General features: G+C 36.9%; 1 protein-coding gene across 1 annotated transcript in view; it reads left to right on the top strand.

Moving 5' to 3' along the window:
* LOC110033580 (DNA-directed RNA polymerases II, IV and V subunit 3-like) overlaps positions 1-16,540 on the top strand; it is a 36,974-nt gene extending 20,434 nt beyond the window's left edge. Inside the window, exon 3 of the mRNA XM_020737616.1 lies at positions 16,078-16,540. Within this exon, the coding sequence (XP_020593275.1) occupies positions 16,078-16,347 (270 nt within the window). The 3' untranslated portion in view covers positions 16,348-16,540. The remainder of the gene's footprint in view (positions 1-16,077) is intronic.
* Positions 16,541-22,329: the final 5,789 nt, after the last annotated feature.

Consider the following 22,329-nt stretch of genomic DNA (forward strand, 5'->3'; position numbering starts at 1 on the left):
GGGGGTAATCGAGGGAGGGTGTTGAAAAAAATGAAGTTAACACCAGAAGTTTATATAAGATATTTGACAATTTCATAGACAACTTGAATGTGAGATTTTATAAGTTCCCGCATTAAATGATTGACAAAACTTACTTTGAATGCGATCTCAGCTTGGGTGTGAGATAAATAGATTAATATTTTAATTAATATTTGATCTTCTCAAGTTTTACCTCAGTTTCTTCTTCACCATGTCCAATTTCAAACTTTGTTTAGTTGAGATTTCACATGGCTTGCACTTTATCAATTTTGTTTTCTTTGGTAGTTTCTTGAAATTTTTGTTGGGAGAAGTATTCCTTGTTGAGATTAACATTAATGGCCAAAAATTATTTGAGTTTGTTTAGCTCTTTAATTTCAAATTCTACGACAAAATTTTTGCTACGAAACTCCTATTTTCATCACTTGTAATAATTATTTGGTCAATATGTATAATGAAGATTAAGATTTTTTCATCAATGGAACACTTTATGAAAGGTATATGGTCTCCTTGATTTTATCTATATCTAGCTTTCATGCTAGCTTTTGTGAATTTGTCAGTTTGTCATATCAAACTCTTGAGAATTGCATTAATCTATATAGTTTTTAATTTGCACCTTTTTTCTTTATGAAAGTACTATTGAGTCATAGTAGTGAATCCATATACACTTATTCTTCGATAGTTGTATGTAAGAATGTATTCTTAACATTATTTTATATGTATTATCTAATATTAGCACTAGATAAATGATAATGTAGATTATATTCATTTTTTGAATAGGTGAAAATTTTTTTTGATAGTTAATTTTATAGGCTTGAGTGTATCATTTGGCAATAATATTGCCTTATAACATTCTAGAATTCTACTTGATACTTTATATTTTGAAGAAAAAATTTTGTTGCATACCTTGGTATGTCTTTATTTTTTTTGTATGTTCACAATCTCCTAGGTTTTTTTTATCCATAATATTCATTCCTTCTCTTATAGCCTCCAATTATCATTTTTTCGGCGTCGTAAATAAGATGTCCTTGAGCGTGTTTGGAGATTGTGGTCGGACTTATTCTTTTTATAGAAATACAATGCGGGGATTTATCAGATTATGTGTTTAATGAATTTGAAGATGAAAGTTGTTTCATGCTCCCTTTGTAGACAATTTTGAATATATATATATATATGTATATATACACACACAATACACAATTTTTCCGTTTTCGATTGCGGCTCTACTAGGGTTTGTGATTCAATGGCGACGCGGGTAAGCGTCTTTTCATGGCTCGTTCTTACGCCGACATGACCGTCGGCTGCGTTCCAAACTTCCCTTCTGCCTTTCACTATTCAGTCGCGCTCGGTCATAGAGTCTTCTTTCATTCGACGACCGGGCCGGAAAGGGGGTAAGCTAGCTCTCTTCCTCTCCGACGCCGAAAACGTCGATCTCGCCTCTTCTTGCCTCCTCTATCTCGTAGGAAAATTCTTATATGGGCATCCTAAAATGAAATTCCTTCGGAAACATTTCGAACTGATGAAGCTTTCTGGAGGTTGGAAGATAGGACCCTTGGATGGAAGTCATATTTTAATTCAGTTGTCCAATGAGGACTATGCGCGTCTGTTTGCTAAGCGGTTAGTGTGGTTTGAGGATTGTGCTATGAAAATCTTGAATTGGTCAACCAACTTCGATCCCAAAGCCGAGGCTCCGATTATCCCTGTTTGGCTTCGGTTTTCAGGTTTGAAAGTCCATTTTTTTAACCATGAAATTATGTTCTCCTTGACAACTATGTTCGGGAGACCCCTTAAACTTGATGCTCCCACTTATAATCTCTCGAGACCGTTTATGGCTAGGGTTTTAATTGAAAGGGATGTCACTTTACCTCCACCTGATGAGGTTTGGATTGGTTCGACTCATAATGGTTACTGACAACAGGTTTTATTAGAACATCCCTCTTACTGTACTCATTGTCGAATGTTTGGCCACGGTCCGGATCAATGCTTTTGTTTACATCCTGAGTTGAGGAAAGGGGGAAGTATGAAACAACAACATGTTGGGCAAAGCACCTCTGCCTTCTGTGAAAAATAATCTGGATGCTCTGGCAGCTGCTACTGCTAAGACCTCTCAACCATTTGTACACCCTATTTTGGTTCATCACGAGGGACAACCCCCTCAACATGCCTCCCCTGTTGGGCGAGCTGAGCAGGTGCTGCCTGCTGTGTTTCCTCCTGTTATTTCTAATACTAAGGGGGCTCGAATTTCTTTTTCCTCTCTCCCTGATGCTATGAATACTGATAATAATTCTCTATATTCCCATCACTCTAATGCTCTTTCTGACACTCCTTTGGAGGATATTTCTAAAATGTTAAGGGATGAATTACATGTTCAAAAGTACCGCCGGAGAAAATATAGAGTTCAAAAGGAGGCTCATAATCACAATAGTGGGAATGATTTGTTGGATATGAATCATTATTTTTCTGATGGAGAAAATGAACGGACCCGACCTAGATCTTCTAGGAAGGGTAAAATATCTACTCATGTTTAATATCCTTATTTGAAATATCAGGGGAGCTGCGGATTCTCCGCCGGAGAAAATATAGAGTTCAAAAGGAGGCTCATAATCACAATAGTGGGAATGATTTGTTGGATATGAATCATTATTTTTCTGATGGAGAAAATGAACGGACCCGACCTAGATCTTCTAGGAAGGGTAAAATATCTACTCATGTTTAATATCCTTATTTGAAATATCAGGGGAGCTGCGGATTCTCTCCCTTGGTAGACTTAAATTAATGACAAGGATTCATAAGGTCGGTATTTTTGTTATTTTGGAGCCTTTGGTTTCCTCTCCGGATAATCGCATTTTGGGTAAATTCAACAATTTTTCTTTCTTTGCTAATTGCTCCAATAAGATTTGGTTGTTTTGGCGGAAGCATATCACAGTTGATTTGGATATCTTCTTATGGTTACTCTCAAGTTCAGCATCTTTACAGATTTGGGCCTGATCGCAATCCCTTACTTCTATCCTTTGATTTTTTCAAAAAGGCCTCCACTTATTATTTTAGTTTTTTAAATGTCCGGGCAAGACATGATGATTTCCTGAGAGTAATTGCATCTAATTGGAGGCGTGAGGAGGTGGGCAATGCTTGGTTCACTCTCTGGAAGCTTCATAAAAAGGTGGCTTATGCATTAAGGACTTGGAACTGTGAGGTTTTTGGGGATGTTCATGCTTGAGTCAGAAGGGCTGACCAGAGGGTAAGTCTCTTACAGGCTCTTGATGAATCTTCTGATGATATTATTCATGATATGCAGGAAGCAAATAAAGAATTATTGGAAGCCTCTCTTTGGGAGGAGGAATTGTTGCAACAAAAAGTTGGGGAGACACATTTTTCACAAGGTGATTGGAACACCAAATACTTTCATGCTTGCATTAAACAGAGACGAGCCAATAATACCATTGTGAGGATTAAAAATAATGAGGGGTTCTGGATTACCGGGGATGAGAAGATTGGAGAGAGCGTTGTTCTCTATTTCTTTAAACTTTTTTAGCATCATGAGACATCAGGCACTATTGATGCTTCTTTATTTGATGATGTACGACATCACATGATGGATCTCGACCTCTGTGGTATCCCCTCGATTGAGGAGATTTATTCTACCCTTCTGGATATTAATAGCAACAAAGCCCCTGTGTCTGATGACTTTACTTCTGCTTTCTATATTAAATGCTAGAGTATTGTTATGAAAAAGGCTTGGAAGCTATCCGGAGTTTTTTTAAGGGGGAGACCCAGGGAATTATTTCTCTCCTGCTACTATTGTCCTCATTCCCAAAAACGCTCAAAAAAGCACTTGGGATTATTTTAGGCCAATATCTCTGCCCTCAGTTATTTCTAAAATGATTAGTACAATTTTGGTCAGATGAATTCAACATCATCTCCATAAATTAATATCCTTGAATCAATCTGCTTTTATTCAAGGGCGTGGGATCACGGATAATATTATTCTTGCGCAGGAACTTATTCTTGATATTGATAAGAAATGTAGAGGGGAAAGCATGATTACTAAATTAGATATCCGCAAGACTTATGATTCTGTTAGTTGGGAGTTTATCTTGCAGGTTCTCAAGGCTCGAGGATTCTCTCAGGATTTTTGCAAAATTATTCTCTCATGGCTCCACTGTAATAAATATAACATCCTCATCAATAGTCATTCTTCGGGCTTCTTTAGTGCGGGACGTGGGATTAAGCAGGGTGACCCCTTATCCTCTACTATTTTCATTTTGATATTTGATTATCTCTCTCGCCTTTTAAATGATCTTTTTAGGCAACACCCTTTCTTACAATATGCTCATAAATCCAATATGTTGGTAACGCATCTGACTTATGTTGATGACATGATCTTATTCTCTAATGCTAGCAAACAAGCGGTGAGGAAAATTCACCATTTAATGGTTGATTTCCAATCGGTTTCTGGCCTACTTTTTAATGCCAACAAATGCAACTTATACATGGGGAACACGATCAATCGTTTTAATGCGTGTTGGATTGCCAACTTTACTGGCTTCTCTCTTTCTACCATTCCATTTAAATATCTGGGGTTTTTTTTACTTAAAGGCGGATTCAGTTTGATGAGGTGGTGGAAAAGGTGCGGAAGAAAATATGGGATTGGAAAAATAATTTCCTCTCCTTTGTGGGTAGAATTATGCTACTCAAGAGTATCTTGCATTCTCTTCCGTTATATACTCTACAAGTTTTCCAACTTAAGAAGAGCACTCTCTTGAGCCTTGAAAGATGTTTTAATAAGTTTTTATGGGTGGGGAATTACTCAGGTAGAAGATATATGTCTTGGAAGAATATTTGCAAACCTCTTTATGCTGGTGGATTGAGTTTTCAATCATTGCCCCATATTGCTGATATTAATGTTTTTAAGAAATGGTTTAATTTCCGGAAAGGGGACTCATTGTGGGCTAAATTCATGACTGGGAAATATTGCCACTCCACGCATCCTACTTTGATTAATTGGCGGTTAGGGGATTCCACGATGTGGAAGAGAATGCTTCGTATCAGAAATTGGGCTAAGGAGTTCATTTACTAGGAGGTGGGGAGTGGAAATATTTCTTTTTGGCATGATTGTTAGTCTCATGTCATGCTTGATATGAGGGATACAAGGTTTTCTAATCTTATGATTTCTGATATCTGGGTGGATGGACACTGGGATTTTCCCTTTCTCCTCAGGCTTCTTGGGTTGGAGGGAGCTACCTTTATTTCCTCAATTCCTATTGAGCCTCAACTGCAAGATACTCCTACCTTGAAATTTGCTATCACTTGCTCCACTGCCAAATCTTTATATTCTACCTTACATAATTTTCACAAACTCTCTTAGGTAGAGGGTGTTTGGAATTGGTTGTTAAGCCCATCTATGTCTTTCCTGGCTTGGTTACTTGACGCATTTATCAATTTGTTATTCATTGTGATGATATCTTAAAGTTGAAGGGTTTGAGACTTGCCTCACGGTGTTGCTTGTGTAATTCGGCAGAGAAGTCTATTGAGCGTATTTTCTTTTCTTGTTCTTATTCTCTTTTTATTTGGAAAAAGGCTAGCTTGTGGTTTGGCAATATAGTGCATCCGGATCGAAAATCTATTTCTTACCACTCTCATTTGTAATCCGGATCGGAAGCAAAAACACTTTCTAAAACACTTTCTACAAGTGCTTTCTACAAGTGTACCCTTACATTATATGCTGGTTTATATGGATGGCTCGTAATGATATTAACCATGTATGTTGGTTTATATGGATGGCTCGTAATGATATTAAACATGAGGGTAAAGCCATTCAGAACATAATGGTTTTTACTAATATTATTGCTTATGTTAATAAACTTTGGAGGACGAGTAATGCTAAATATAGTTCTTTTTGGGCTCACTTATTTTCATTTATTGGGGTCCACGGCTTTGGTTGAGGGGAGGATACCGCAACTCCCGGTTTTGGGTTGATGGCGGCCACCTCCTAGGGGTTGGACAAAGTTTAATATTAATGGGATTTGGAAATCTTGTAGTGCAGGTTGTGGGGGCGTTGCTGGAAATCATGTTGGGGTTTGTACTCTCTTCTTTTCCTCTCCCTGTTTCTCTGACACTCCTCTTGAGGCGGAGGTTTGGGTCATTTTGATGGTTGTCATGATAGCTCAACTCTTAGCTGGCATTTTGTTATCTTTGAAAGTGATAATCGCAATTTGGTTGGCATTCGTGCTAATGGAGCCGATGCCTTCTGGGATATCCTTTATTATATTAAGAGAATTAAACTCTTAACATCTCAAATGTTTGTTATTTGGAGTTTCATTTATCGAGAGGGGAATAGGCCCGCTAATTGGCTTGCTATCTTTGGTAGCACTAGTAATAACTGTTTGGTGGGATACGTTCCCCCACCTCCTATTAGCATTTCATTTCAGTGGTTTGGTTTGGCCTTGGCTTGGCCAAACTTTTGGGACGGACTAATAGGCATTTTTTAGGGTTTTCAATTCTCCTCTCTTCCCCTTTCTGCTGGTTTTTTTTTTTTTTTGTTTTAGGTTGGAATGGACCCTTGTTGTCTGATGATTAGGGTCAGAGGTTGTGGTTGCTCCTCGACTTCTCATTATCGTCTATGCCATTACGTGGTCCCTAGCTCTATCTTCCGGTTCTGTGGTGGTTTATTTATCACCTGCTGTTTAGTTCCTACGCCTTGCTTGCTTTACCAGCTCCTGCTCCTTAGGCAGAAGAGGCTTCCTCTTGTGAATCTATTTTTCTGCTCTATTTTTATGTTTAATTCTCTGCAGCGGCTCTATCATGCTCCCTTCAGGACTACAAAGTTGAATGTGTGCTAGAGGAACCCACCCTTCTCTTCCAGTTTTTTGTTTTCTGCAGGATCTTCATGTGGTTAGAGATGCACATGACTTTTTTTGGATCTCAAATGGATGTGCATGCCGTCTCAACGAACTCATCGTATCATTGGAGTTATTTTCTCAAATTTTCTGGTGTCATGTATTTGTTTTTTCGTGTACATCTTTATTGCCTTTTTATCTTGTTGGAGAGTAAATTTTCCCTAAACCCTAGTAGGTGAGATTTAGTGGTTGATATCCTCTTTTTGAAAAAAGAATGATAATAAATGATTGAAGTAATCACATGCTTTACTGGTTCGAAATATTTTGATAGTTGTATTAAATTGATTTTTTATCATCATAGTGAATTTGAGAAGGATAATGTTGACATTGGATTGTTGTTTAATAAGGTATGCTTACATCAATCCAATTCAGTAATCAATGAAGGTTACAAATCTTGTAGCACCAAAGATATTTAGGATTTTGTAGCGTTTCCAAATGTTTTATTAAATTAAATTAAAAGAAGTTGAGAATTAGCAATGTTTTTTAGAAAAATAAGGCGATATTGTTTCACCATTTCTCAAGTCTCAAAATGAAAATCCTTAACGTTTATTTTCATAGAAGTATAATGAATCATATATTGAAGAGTTTTAAAAAGTGTTGTCCTAGCTATAATGATGTTCTCACATAATATTGGTATTGTGGGTAGAAATGAAGGAGCATGGTAATTGATTATGGTCCTCAAGAAGATATAGTCAATCTTTCTTTTTAGTTTGTCCAACCAATCATTTTTCTCGAGTGAAGTCTTGAAGTAAATGATGATTAGTAAAAAAGAAGTGACTTTACTGTTATGATGTTTGATAAGTTTATTGATGGATAAAATATTAACTGTAAAATGAGGAATATATAATATGTTACTTATGATGAAGTGAGGAAAATTAAGATATTTCTCTGTTCAAGAATAGTTATAAAAATTTTGGTCACTTAATTTTTTTACTGAGAAGATTTGTAAGTTTGGAAGATGTTGGCAAAATTTATCATGTGATCAATAATACTTAAATTTAGTCTTTTTGTTTAAGTTATAATATTTGAGGCAAGTCTGAAGGCATATTATTTTGAGCAAGGGACTATGATCCAGATGGTCATTCAAAGAATTGAGAAAATTCCTTTGTTTTTTTATTTAATTCTTTTCTAGTGTCAATCTATTTTTACAAGGTAGACATGTTCCTTATTGTTTCTTCTTTATTTTTATCATAACATTGTTGTTTTTCATGGAGTTTTTAACATTTCTCTTTGATGCACTATTTCATCTTACAATAGTTACACTAGAAATTTTCATTTGAGAGAGATTTTATCCTTTGGAAGAAATTTTTGCTACAAATTTTTTACCTTAGGCTCAATGGTCATCATTGTAAATCAGAGATTGGATTATTGAACATCATCTTTTTTATTTATTTAGCTCGTGTAGCTTTTGAGAATTGAGCGAGAAAATATTATTGCTAGTGAAAGGGGTATAAATACTGGATATAAGGATTCTAAAATAGAAAATATATAAAACCCAACTCTCTCTAATAACTATTCAATGATAAAAGGAAAATCATAAACTAGGAAATACAACAAATAAGAAATAACTTGAAAGGAAAGTGGATAATTTCTAACACTCCCCCTCAAGTGGAATCATAGAAGTCGATCATGTTCAACTTAGATTTGAAATCATCAGATAATGACCGAGAAAAAATTATTTGTGAGAATATCTGAGAGTTGGCCTGTGGATGGGACAAAAGGAACACAAAGTTCACCCGCATCAAGCTGCTCGTTGATAAAGTGACAGTCAATCTCCACATGTTTGGTACGATCATGTTGGACGAGATTATGGGCTATGTTGATAGTGGCTTTATTGCCACAAAATAGCTATAGTGGAACGGATATCAGCATGCGTAACTCACGGAGCATGATGCGCAACCAGAGGGATTCACATATCTTAAGGAACATAGATCAAAACACAGCTTCAGCAGTGCTACGGGCAACCACAAACTGTTTTCTGACTTTTCTGACAAAGTTTTCTCATACAAAGGAGCAATAACCCGAGTTAGATCGTCAATAATAGACTGATTTGGCCAAATCGACATCCGCATAAATATTTATAGAGCAAGAGGTGTGATGAGAGAACAACAAACCTGAGTCTGGTATGTCTTTTATGTAGTAGAGGATTTGATTAACGGTGAGATGGTTCTCATAGGGATCATGCTTAAACTGACTAACAATACCAATGACGTGGCAAATATTCGGGCGTGTATGGACTAGGAAATGAGTTTCTTCACTAGGCATTTGTAGTTTTTTGTTCATCAGAACAATACTGGGGACATCTGCCAATTTCTCGTTGGGATCCATCAGAACAACTACCGGCTTGCAAAGAAGTAGCTGTCTCAATCAGTAAGTCTGTCACATATTTTTGTCGGGAAAGGCTAATGCTTCGAGAGGACCACGCTACTTCCATACCTAGGAAATACTGGAGAGAACCCAAGTTCATCGTCTCAAAAGATGTGGCCAAGTTGTCTTTGAGAGATTCCAAGGTCGACAGATCATTACCTGTGAGTACGATGTTGTCGATATAGATGATGAGGATGGCCATACAATTATCGGATAATGGCAGAAGAACATTATGTGATCAGATTAAGTCTGAGAGAAATCATGGCCCTCAACAACTTGTGTAAACTTATCGAACCAGACTAGGGAGATTAATTCAATCCATAAATAGACTTCTGCGTTTGGAACCTTTGTCCACGGGAAGAGGTTGAGTCAAAGCCTTGTGGGAGACATTTACACCTCTGTGAGATCACAGTTAAGGAAAGCCTTCTTGACATCCAGCTAGAGTAATGGATAATCCAGACTTACGCCAAAGGATAATAAAGCCCGAATGGTATTTAGTTTACCTACCGGGGAAAACGTCTCTTCATAATCCCTCCATATGTTTGTCAATAGTCTTTGACTACCAACCGTGCATTGTTGCGTTCAAATGATTCATCAAAGTTAAATTGGGTGCAGATAATCCACTTGCAGCACACTATTTTGTTTCCTCGAGGAAGATCAACAACATCCCAAGTATGGTTGTGTCGAAGGGCATTAATCTCATATATATGACTGTAGCCTTCTAGGATGGGTCGGCTAATGCTGCCTCAATAGTGAATGGGAGACAACAATCTATCGAGGAAGTGACAAATGTTTTGTAGGTCGAAGATACGCTGTTAAATAAGACATTTTTTCATGGGATAAACATGCTTGTTTGTGTATCTTAATCGGGGAATTCAACTCATTCATAGCAGGAGTGATCTTCGTAGGTTGAGAGTGCATCATTTCAGGGATGTCGGCCAGAGTAGATTCCAAGATCTGCAGCGGGTTAGCAGGCTCGAGTATAGGGGCGTTGAAATGAGTTTCAACTGAAGGTTTAGTATGCTGAGTATAGACATAGAGAGTGGATGGAGGTGATGTTCTGGTTGATTGCGAAACCAATGAGATTGAGGGTTCCTCGGATACAATGATTGTAGAAGTAGGTAGAATAATCAACGCAATTGGAAAATGAACAATGTCCAGAAATCTAGCTCCCTCTCACTTGAGGCAGTGCTAAGAAAGTATGGGACATTTTCAAATAAGGGAACATAGACACAGATTTTACTGGTGGCAGGGTAAAAATACTGATAGCCTTTTTGAGTGGTTGAATAGTCGATGAAAACACATTTAATTGAGCAGGGATCAAGTTTATTCTGAGTCGGGGTTGTGCTTCGAATAAAGGTCGTTCACTCAAATATTTTGGGATCTAATAAAAGGAGAAGAACCGATTAGTAGGAAAGCATAACATCAAGAGAAATAACATGATCTGAAAGTTATAGATATTTGTGGGAACTTTGTTAATGAGATCGATAGTGGTAAGGATGGTGTCATTCCAAAGCCGTTTCGGGACAATTGTTTGAAATATGATGGAATGAGCCACTTTGAGAATGTATCATTTTTTTCTCTGTTATCCCATTTCTTTTAGTAGCATTTACTACGATGGAGGATGTCCATGCTCACCAAGAATTCTTCTAATATATATTTAAAGTACTTAAGACCATTGTCAGTTCGAAGGACTTGAATGGAGGTTTTAAATTGGGTCAAAATGGATGAAAATTTTTGCAGGTGAATGCAGTTTCAGATTTGTCCTTTAATATGTAGGCTTGTGTCATCTGGTGTGATCATCAATTAGAATAAGGAATTACCATTTAATGGTGTAGCTTACAATTCGAGAGGGTCCCCATAAATCACTATGAATCAGTAAAATTGGAGAGGAAGGAGTGTAATGATGGGGTGATGGTATACAATGATGTTTAATTAAATTGCAAATTTCATATTTAAAAGTGGATAGATATTTATCAATAAACATGGAAGTGTACAATAGTTTTAAATAATGAAAACTGGGATGACCGAAGCGACAATATAAAAACATAATTGGACAAGTTGTGGAGAGGGAAAAATTACAACTATGGGATTGAGTGTCCGCATTATCAATGCCATTTTCTTGAAAGAAGTAGAGCTCGTCTACTTGCTTAGCAGTTCCAATATTCCTCCCCGAACTACGATCCTAAAAGGCACAAATATCATGAGAAAAATGAGCAGCGCAATCAAGGTCATATGCCAATTTACTAATAAATAAGAGCTTACACTTAAGAATTACACTTAAGAAAATGTACATGTAACATGGATTTCAGAGTAAGCCTAACTGTTAGAACAACCAACCTTTTGCCACAATAGAGTTATAGGAGTCGTCCACAATTTTAATAGTCTTATTCGGAGCACGGAGGATATGTCAAGAAGAATTGAAAGCACCCAATCATGTGGTTTGTGACATCCGAATCAATAATGCACAAACTAGAAGCAAATACAGTGATTGCCATAGAAATGTTTTCGTGATGGACATGGAGGTCGACGGGTTAGAGGAGAACTGACTAAATCCAAGCAGCTTGATTAGGTGTCTCATCTGACTCTTGATGGTCTCTGGTGATTCGGGGATGGTATGAGTGGGGGTCGGTTGAGCTGTTGTGGATTCTGAGGTCTTAATAATACCTTTAGTAGCGGAAGATTTGGTTGAAGCTTTATTTACAGTCTTCCAGTGGAGCTTCCAACACTTGTTATGGGTATGGCAGGGTTTGTGACAAAATCAGTGTGGAGCACCATGATTGGTGTTCGACGGTGTGGCATAGTGTGGAGCACTGTTGGAGACCAAGGCTAATGACTCGACTGAGTTAGTAGAGTTGCAGAGCATGACAAGTCTTCGACTTTCTTTGCGGCAGACCTCGATGAATACAGCTTGGGTTGAAGGAAGAGGATCACGACTAAGTATACTACTGTTGACTTTGTTGAGATCTTTGTTCATGCCTGGTAGAATTTCGAGCACGATCCTTTTTCAGAAGTTTTTGAAAGAAGGAAAGATCCGCGGGTGAGTCCCACGTGTAGTCATAATAGCGGTTACATTTCATCCATAAGGCAACCAAGTCGTTGTAGTACTGTGTCACTCTCTTCGATTTTTGTTTTGCATCGCAGATCTTATTAGAAACTTCATAGAGTTGTCCAGAATTCCTTACGCCCGAGTAGGTATCTCGATCTACAGTCCAGAGGGCATGAACAGACGAAAGAAACAGGTACGGACGGCTAATTGAGGACTCCATGAAATTAATTAGCCATGACAACTATGAAATTCTACACTTCTCATGCTGCATATGTTGGATCAGTCTTCAGAGGTTCACAAATTGTACATGTAGGTGGCCAAATTTACTCCGACCTTTGACGAACAATGAAACAACTTGAGATCATTGGAGAAAATTCGAGTTGAATTTGTGAGTGATAATCAGGAAATTCATGGGGTTTTCATTTCCTCCTATTTGTGGAGGGATTGAGGTAGATGTTGATCTTCCGGTGGATTCAAGGACAATATCGAATGGAGCTCGACAGTGGAGAAATCCACCATGGCTCCGATGGAGCCAAAGATGAGGTTTGGGTGTCGAGATAGACATAGAAGATCCCTTAAGCAACTGGCAGCAAAACAAGGCATGCGAAGGAAGATTCCGACCGTCGAAAGGCAAGTTCGACTGCAAGAGGGCTTGCAGGGAAGAGATCTGGTCGCAGGAGGTAGGTCCGAAGACGGGACAACCAACAGGGGAGCGGCCGATGGTGGGAGAGCCTTCAGGAAAGGGTACTGGTAGCTGAAACCTGCAATGACAGACCGGCGGCGAGAATCCGATGGCTGAAAATACTGCTAGGAATGGTTTGTAGGGAAGTTTCGGCGACTAGGGTAAGATTTGTGACTCTGATACCATGTAGGTTTTAAGAATAGAGCGGGATAATATTATTGTTATTGAAAGCGGTATAAATACAGGATATAATGATTATAAAATAGGACATATATTATCCAAATCTCTCTAATAACTACATGATAAAAGGAAGGTTATAAAATAGGAAATAAAACAAATAGGAAACAACCGAAAAATAAACTAAATATTTCTAACAACTCATACAAGAGAGAAAAACTTATTTAGAGGAGAGATTTTCTCTATTTAAGGTTTGGACTTCCAAGTTTAGCAAAGTCATTATTGTGACGCACAATAACTCAAATATTCTTTTTTTCCCCATAAATTGCTGAGAAATACTACATTCGAACAACAGTTATTATGAGATCTTGGTAATAATTTTGTTTAACTGAATAAATGTTTATATCATTAAAATGTTTATTGATATTAAGGTCATTTTGTTTGATAGACTTTTGAGTATTATTTGACAACATTTCAAACTTCTATTGCGGTAGAAAGTTATATATAAGTTTCACTGATTTCCATGATTTTTGTATTCTACGGTCATGTTAATATTCTGGAGGGAACCATCTCCAGAGCTATATCCACGTTGAGCTTCGAGACTGGCTTTTTGATGCTTGACATTGTGGGTAGGTTTTGTTATTAAGGTGTTGACTGGACGTCTATAGCATCATTGTTGGTCATCTTTGTTTTTATGATATTGTTGCCCGACTCACGTCTTACACTTTTCAATGTCTTAATTTTATGGTTAGATTATTGGTTCGGTTGGGCTTCACCTTTCGGTAGGACTTAAGCGAATCTCGTCGCTAGCTTTGTGGAGATAATCGCCGAGACTAGTTAGTGGGGTGATTTTGTCTTACCCTTTGCGGAGCTTGTCGCTATCGGGTAGGGAACCACATCCAAAGCTTTATCCGTTTCAAGATTGGAGATCCAAGAATTTTGATGTGGGAGCATTTTGGATTGTTTTGCCGACAGAACCTCTTTGGGGTTGTTGTTAGCGCGGTTTATTAAATTCAACTTCTCCAAATGTCAATTGAATTTGAGAAGTTATAGATTAACTCGTCATAACGTCGGAATAGTTTTTGAAGTATAACTCCCCTTATGTGTTGAGTAGTGTGTCAACCGCTTAAATTTGACCGAGCGGTGCAAAAGTACTGTCCTTTGACCTATTTCGATCGTTGGGAGCCAGACATCCATTTTGTGGTACTCGTCTCCTAGCCTAATACCTCTAGGAAGACGATGTAAATGATATTTTTGGCTCCAGATCTGTTGTTGCATGAACTCCCTAACATGCTACGTATTTAAGAGTTTCTTTGAGATGCATTTCTCCTTATTTACGTCACTTCCCTTCTTGTTAGTAACATGCTTCACACTCACCACACCTTTTAAGATGTTGAATCTAGATTTGTTCGGGTAGGTATGCCTAGTATCAAACTGGTAGAAACCTTGAGGGAAAAGTAGAGAGAAAAATAAATAAAAGAGCACACAAAGATTCGCCCTATAGGGCTGAACTGGGGTATTCTCAGGATTTGTGAGACATTTTATATACAAAAGAGAGATAGAATGGTAACTTGAGAAGAGCCTAGAGAGGGAAAAAACCCCAAACACATGCTATGGGCCCCCTATTTATAGGAAATAGAGAGCCAAAGGTGGAAAATTACACATCTGCCCCAGCCTTGATAGGGTTGTTACATGACATAATATCTTATGTTGTCTTTTCGTATTTGTAACTGATTTTGAATTCCTTTTATATTCTGGAACCTTATGGTCGTCATGTCTTTAAGTCGGTCGACCAAACTTGTGTCTGTCTGCTATTTTTCCTGGATGATGGTTAGCTTTTACTATGGGAAGCCAATTGGCTTTGAGAGAGGCAGCCAGTCAACCTGCTTATTCCTTAGTTATTTTTGGAGTTCTTTAAGGATTTTTGGGGGAGTTGTTGAGAGAGCTTCACGTTGGTAGTGGTGAGATTGTTGGAGGTACCGGTCCTTTGTTCGGTGGTTGGCATGAATGTCTGTCTCTTTTTGGTTGTTCGCCAGCATTTGGTCGGTTGGTGGTTCTTCAGTCGGTCGGTTTTACGAGTACTTGTATCTTTTCATTGGAGGGATGTTCCTTGATTTATCTTTTTAAATTTAGACCGCTAGGCTGTCTCGAGATTTATGCGGACGTTTGTTCGTTGTACAATCTAGAAAAATTTGATGATACGTGGGATATGGTAAGATATGAATTTGACTTCTTATGGAAAGAAGTGCACTTAGCGTAGCATGATTAACCATTTCCAGTTCACTTTGCTAAGCGGGTTATAATTTTTCTTTTTTCAAAATAGTGCAAGTTTTATTGAAAAACTTATCATTATGTTGATTTAATAATTAGGTGGCATTTATATACTTACCGCACAATTCTTATATATATATACATATCTAAATCTAAACTTTTATACATGCATACCAATCAAATTTTAACATCACATCACAGATATCACTATTAAAAAGTGAATACACATTTTCATGCATAGATTTATAACACCAAAGTGTTTTAAATGAAAATATCAAACTTTAAGTGTTAGATACATAAATACATAAGAATTGTATGATATGTATGTAAATTTCCCTAATGATTATTACCAGCTATATTCAAGCTTTGAAGGATTTGGATCTACTTTTTGAATTATCGTTAGCAACTTCTCAACATGCTTTATGTTAACCCAAATGCATTTTGAAGGGAATTTTTTGTTCCTTGACCTCCTGCAGTTTGCCTTGTAATATCTCCATGCAAATGCTGTTTTAAATTTTGAATGAATTTTGTAAATGATATTTGATAGCCATACAATTAGGATCAGACTCACCAAATACTTTATCGTTTGCATAAATGTGATTTAGATGCTTTAAAACCAGGTAAGGGTGCTTGATCCTGAAGCATACACTTACGATGAAGAAGTGATAAAAAAGGCAGAGGCAATGGGAAAGCCAGGACTGATTGAAATCTCTGCCAAAGAAGACAGCTTCATCTTCACAGTTGAGTCTACCGGTGCTATCAAATCTTATCAGATGGTGGCCAATGCTATCGAAATTCTGAAGCAAAAACTTGATGCGGTTCGCTTGCAAGATTCCGAGGAGGCTGATATTGGAGAGCTGGCTCAACATCTTGGACGTGGAGGGCTGTGATCTTTTTGTTGGAGCGTCGATTTGGTTTCTTCGGCCAATGACTGGCTATATTTATGTATCCATGTCTGCACATCCTGTTAGGTTTATGAATGTTTTTGGTGACACCAGTTTAGTTAGCCTGCATGTTGTAGATTTTAGTGCGGGGATATTGTTAAGACTGGTCTCTAAACTTTATCAACGTTTTGATTTTCTTGGTTTGGGTTTTGTTTTACCGTTTTGATTTATCAACGTTTGGATATTGTAGATTTTATGTATCCATGTCTGGAGGCCGTTGAGATGGTTCCAAAAGGAATATCACCCCTTAGTTGATCTTGCCTTGGGTTTGCCTTTGATGATTCTTGAGGTTGAATCTAGGATAGATCCTAAGGCTAAGCTTGAACCAGACCATGTATGCTCCTTCTTAGGATTTGCAAATAGTCATGGTTTGGGGGATTTGAACTAAGTCATGATGGTCGAATCCCTTCCTTTAATGAACTTTCATCTAAGTCCTGAGAACACCTCAAAATGACTTGATGGGTGTCATTGAGATGTGAGTAGTTTCAGAGACTATTTAGATCTCTTACTTTTCCATTCAACTAGACACGATGGAAACTTGACAAGTAATGAGTCATAAAATCCTAAGAATCTTTATTCGGGAGATTTTTGAGTCAGAAGAAAATGCTTTATAACAAAAAGAAGCTCACCAAAAATAGTCATTCTCAGGAAAACAAAAAAAATGTGAAAGACTTCAAAAAAAAAAATCACTCAACACTCTTGAGAGGAAGCTTTAGGTGAGTGGAAAAATTAGAAACTTTAATATAAAGAACTTTCTGATCTCAAAATTCTCCTGATAAGATCCTTAAGATATTATGTTTAGAGAATTATTTAAGTGACATTGGGATGCCTGATAAATCAGTAATGAATTTAAAAACATCTCCAAAATGAAAACATTTCCTTGACACCCATATACGAATGACGAGACCTACTTAGGCTAAGGGTGAAAAGAATTAAAGGATAGGGGCTAGGGAAAAGTACTTAAGGAAAATCCCACATGGACCTGAATTTTACAAAATCTCATATTTTGCATGGTATGTCTGGTCATTCTAGGATGCCTACATGAGAGCTCTTCATACCAGCTCAATTTGGTATGTTATGCTAAATCATTCTCGGTAGCGGCTTAGCCTGGGATAAAAAAAAAAGATTCTGATAAGCTGTATAAAAATATCTGAATGCCAACAATAAATTAAAAAAAAAACATACGAATGGCATGAGAGGCTTCTAGAAGCTCCGTGGGCTCTTCACCCACTACCTTTTCACGCTTTATGCGTTGACCTTCTGGGTCCAGCAGCCCTTCCTTTGGAAGAAAGACTTGCTTTCTCGTGGGTTCTTCATCCACTCTCATTACGCTTATGTGTCGACCCTCTGGGTTCGACAGTCCTTACCCAGAAGTTGAGTTGCCTCTTTGTATGTGGACTCTTCACCCACGTGCTTTCACGCTTTATGCGTCGACCCTTTGGGTCCGGCGGCCCTTCCTTTAGAAGAAAGGCTTGCGTCTTGTGGGCTCTTCACCCACTACCTTTACGGTCTACGCGTTGACCCCCAAGGGTCCAATAGCCTTTCATCTGAAAGTTGAGCTACCCCTCGGGATGATTGTTGCAAATGGATTTTATCCAACTCCCTATTAATGAGCAATACTTGAAGAGATACTTTTCTTATCCTTTTTTTCATGTACTTTTTGTACTTTATGAGAAAATTTGCTTTTAAAGCACTTGCACTTTGTAATCCAGTTCTTGGAGCAATAAAGAATGTGTATTTTCACAATCTCTTCATTATGTGAATTTCATATGATGATCACCTTGTGTATGTCAAAAGATCACTCATAGTTCACTACAGTTTTATGTAAGAGAAATTTTGTTTTTCTCTTAATTTGATTGCCGGCTCGTATTTCGGGCAAAGTGGAAGTCCTACGGGCGTCTTATACCTGGTGCGACCACCAATCTCTATCAGAGAAGCTTTACCTTTCTCTTACTTTATCTTTCGTCGATCCGCTCTACGCAGGGTCCGAAGACTACTACTCCCGCTCGTTGCGAGTATGGTTGATATACACATCCCGTTCATCTTTATGAATGTGGAGTACGTGCTTGTCCCCCTTGCTTTGAATGAATGCGGTTGAGATCCTTCTATGGAAGTGGTTTAGCTTAAAAGCTAGACATTTTTTTTGGGTAGACTATCGTCATAGTCTAACCCCATCTCTACATCCTCACAGTGTGAGCAATTCATATAGCTTTGTAGAGAAGAGGCATGTCGTATTGGCTACAACACTCAACTTACCTAGTCGATTCGTGCCTAAGCGGAGTACTTTCAAACCCGCATGAAAAACCCCTAGTTGGGTCACATCGATAGGTGTGTTAACAAAACCCCTTCTACAGGTTGGGCTGCTTTTGTTTCCCTCATATAAGAGCAACTGTGCTAGTCTTTAAGGAATCCCCATTGGGGGACGTTTTTCTTAGATGAGCTATTGTGTTCATCCAATCACTATGCAATTCAAGAATTGTCGATTAGGTATCTCTGGATGTGTGAGGTCAACTACCTCACGATAGAGTATACTTAGAGTCTTAGTACCTTTGAATGAAGGGTTTGTGGTACCCTGACTCGACTACTTTACCTGCTAGGGACCACTCCACTTTTTCTTTGACTACCTCTGTTGAGCCCTATCACTTCCTTGACTTCTCATCGATGTCATTTAATAAGCCTCAATTAGCTGATAGGCCACTGCTCATTTGGGATAATGACGATTTGTTCTCTACCTTTGATACACCTAAAATATATAGTGTTTTTATACACATTTTTATACTTATTTTTGAGATATTGTGTTTTAATGAAAGGTATTTATGTGTGTTTTTTAGGTACAATCAAATGGATGAAAAATGCTAAAAGGGGTGAAAAGGGTCAATTTTGGAGCAAAAATGAAGAAAGGTGCAAAAATGAACTAGGGCACCTAAGCGCCCAGGATCAGTGCCTAAGCGCTAGAGGAGCAGCGCCTGAGAGCCAGGTACCCCGCGCTCAAGTGCCAGAATTAGTTATGAGATAAATTATTTAATTTGAATGAATTTTTGAAGAGGTGTTTGAAGCAACCCTTGGTAAAAATGTGGGAAATAACCCATGGACACGAAAATTCATTCAATTGGTTTTTGAGGAGGTAACTTCTAGAAGATTTATTGAATGGAGACACCTTTTTTAAAAGAAACCAAGGCACCCCTTGGATTTTTATAAGAAAATACTTAGATTTTCCAAGAGAGGAGGCCAGCCACCCATCAAATTTATAGCCATCATCCATCTAAATTGCCGCCGCTCACCGTCGTCGCCATTGCCGACCACTTTTCTTTTTATTTTATTTTGAGTGTTTAGTTTATATTGTGAGTGAAGGAAGAGAATTCAAAAGAACTTCAACACATTTGGTGGAGAGGATTTGAGATAAGGGTATCTTTTTTTGTGATTACACTTGGTTTTAATTTAGATTTTTTGTTCGTGTGCATGATTTCTACTTCTAAACTCATGTGTGATTGTGTTTTCTCCATGGATTCTGAGTAGTTTTTTTTTATCTTTTTCCTTAAAATGATAAGTGATTAAGTGTTGAAAGGAAGTTGTGTAAAGTATTAGGCTTTATTGTTGGAAGAAGTTGTGATGATTTGAAACCTTGCACTTCATTTACTTCTTGAATTGGCCAATTAAAATGTTAATACCTATTGTGAGAACATGTAAGATCTGAGATGGTATTGTCTCAGTCAACAAATGGTTAGAATCATATACTGATTTCATGGATGAGAATGTAGTTTATGGAGTTGAGTGCAAATAAATAGGGAAAAACTTTTCAAGGGTGTATAATTAGAGGACTTAAGAGTGGCAGGCTAAAGCCCCCAATCTTATTTATAGTTTTAGGTTTTGATATAAGATTTTAGCCCCCAGATGGAGGGAGAAGAGGAAACTTTAGAGTGAGATCTAGTAACTTCCATGTCTAGTTGGTCTTCAAGACTATTCATTCAAACAAGACTATTCAAACTATAGATTAACCAATGTTCTTTATAGCTTCTCTAGTAAGGGTAAGGAATATTATTGCTCCTATTTGGACAACACATTTAGAATACTTTCACAACAGAACTTCTCTACTTTTTACTGATTCATGATAAGGAAAAAAATATTTTATTTATATCACCTTCATCTTGCAAGTATTTAGTTAAGTTAAATAGTTGCTTACTTTATTTTCATAAACAAAAAAATTACCAAAAGAATTGATTTTGCATTCCTATTTTAGCATCTTAAGTTTAAGTAAGAATATTTTTCTAAATAGATTTTTGTCATCTAAAATTTCTAAACTTTATAATTTTCTAAAGTGCATATAATCATTTTTTCTATGGGTTTGATATTTGGGACTTAATCAGAAAATCTTATATTACTTGATAACGATACGTATATTTGCATAGTATCCCATATTTAAAACTAAAATTGTATTCTTATTTTGTTTCATAGTAGAAAACTTACCTAGCTTTTGTTTTGGATTAAGTTTTTGACTTTATTGCAAATTAAGAATAACTATTACGGAAGTTAAAGTATATAATCACATACATCGTATTTTACATCTATATAAAAAGTCGGGATCATTTTTTGGCACCGTTGCTGGGGAAAATACGGAAAACACGAAAAATAGCAAAAAAAAGCTCAAAAAGAACTTTTTAGAAAGAAAATTTTCTATTTTTACAAATTTTTATATAAATTTTAAGATTTATTTTAGGAATATTGTAATGTTGTTTTTATATAAAGTTCTTGCTTGTGTGTTTTTATTTTTATTTTTTAATTTATTTTTATTTTATGTGTTTTATAGTAATGTATGCATAGTTTAGGTTCCATAGGACTTGTGTCTTACGACTCTGAATTAGAAAAAATAAAAAATAAAAAATTACTGAAAAATTTTAAGAAATGGCAAATCAAAATAATCAAAATGTTGAATAGTTTTGACGTTTAAGAGATTATGCAAACCCTACGGTGGATGAACTTCATTGTAGTATTCAAAAACCTGTTGTAGTGGCTAATTCATTTGAGCTTAAACCTGCTATTGTCCAAATGATATCAAATAATCAGTTTAAGGGAGCACTAACTGAAGATCCAAATTTACATCTTGCCAATTTTTTAGAATTATTTGTTATATTTAAATATGATGGTGTATCAGATGCTGCTATAGGACTTATATTATTTCCTTTCTCATTAAGGGATAAGGCTAAGATATCGTTACATTCGTTATCACCTGGATCTATCAAAACTTGGAGTGATTTAGCGCAAAATTTCTTGCTAAATATTTTTCACTATAAAAAATTGTGAAGCTTAGAAATGATATTACATCTTTTTGACAATTTGAAGGAGAATCTATTTATGAAGCTTGAGAACAATTTAATGAACTCTTAAGAAAGTGTCCACACCATGCTATACCAGATTGGTTAATAATTCAAACATTTTATAATGGATTAGCTGGATCTCTTAGATCTATTATCGATGCCGCTGGTGGTGGTTCATTGATGTCAAAATCATTTCATGACGCTTATGTTTTAATTGAAGAGATGGCTACAAATAATTTTCAATGGCCTTCTCAAAGGGTAAATCTTAAGAAACTAGTTAATATTTACGAAACTGATGCTTTTGTCATGCTGACAAATCAAGTTGCAGCAATTTCAAGGAAGTTAGACCAATTTGGAATGAATTTTTTTCAACCAATTTTCATGATTGAAGAGAATTCATTATGCCAAATGGTAGATTCTCAAGCATCATTAGAGACTTTGAATGTCATAAATAATAAACAAAATAACCCATATTCAAACTATTATAACCCAAGTAGGAAGAACCATCCCAACTTCAACTGGAACAATACTTTGGGTGGTCATAATCAGCAATGGGGGAACAATCAAGTAAACTCATTAGGAAACTGGAACAACCAAGGGAATAGTAATTATAGAC

Source organism: Phalaenopsis equestris, unplaced genomic scaffold, assembly GCF_001263595.1.
Source record: "Phalaenopsis equestris unplaced genomic scaffold, ASM126359v1 Scaffold001226, whole genome shotgun sequence".
In the NCBI taxonomy this organism is placed as follows: domain Eukaryota; kingdom Viridiplantae; phylum Streptophyta; class Magnoliopsida; order Asparagales; family Orchidaceae; genus Phalaenopsis; species Phalaenopsis equestris.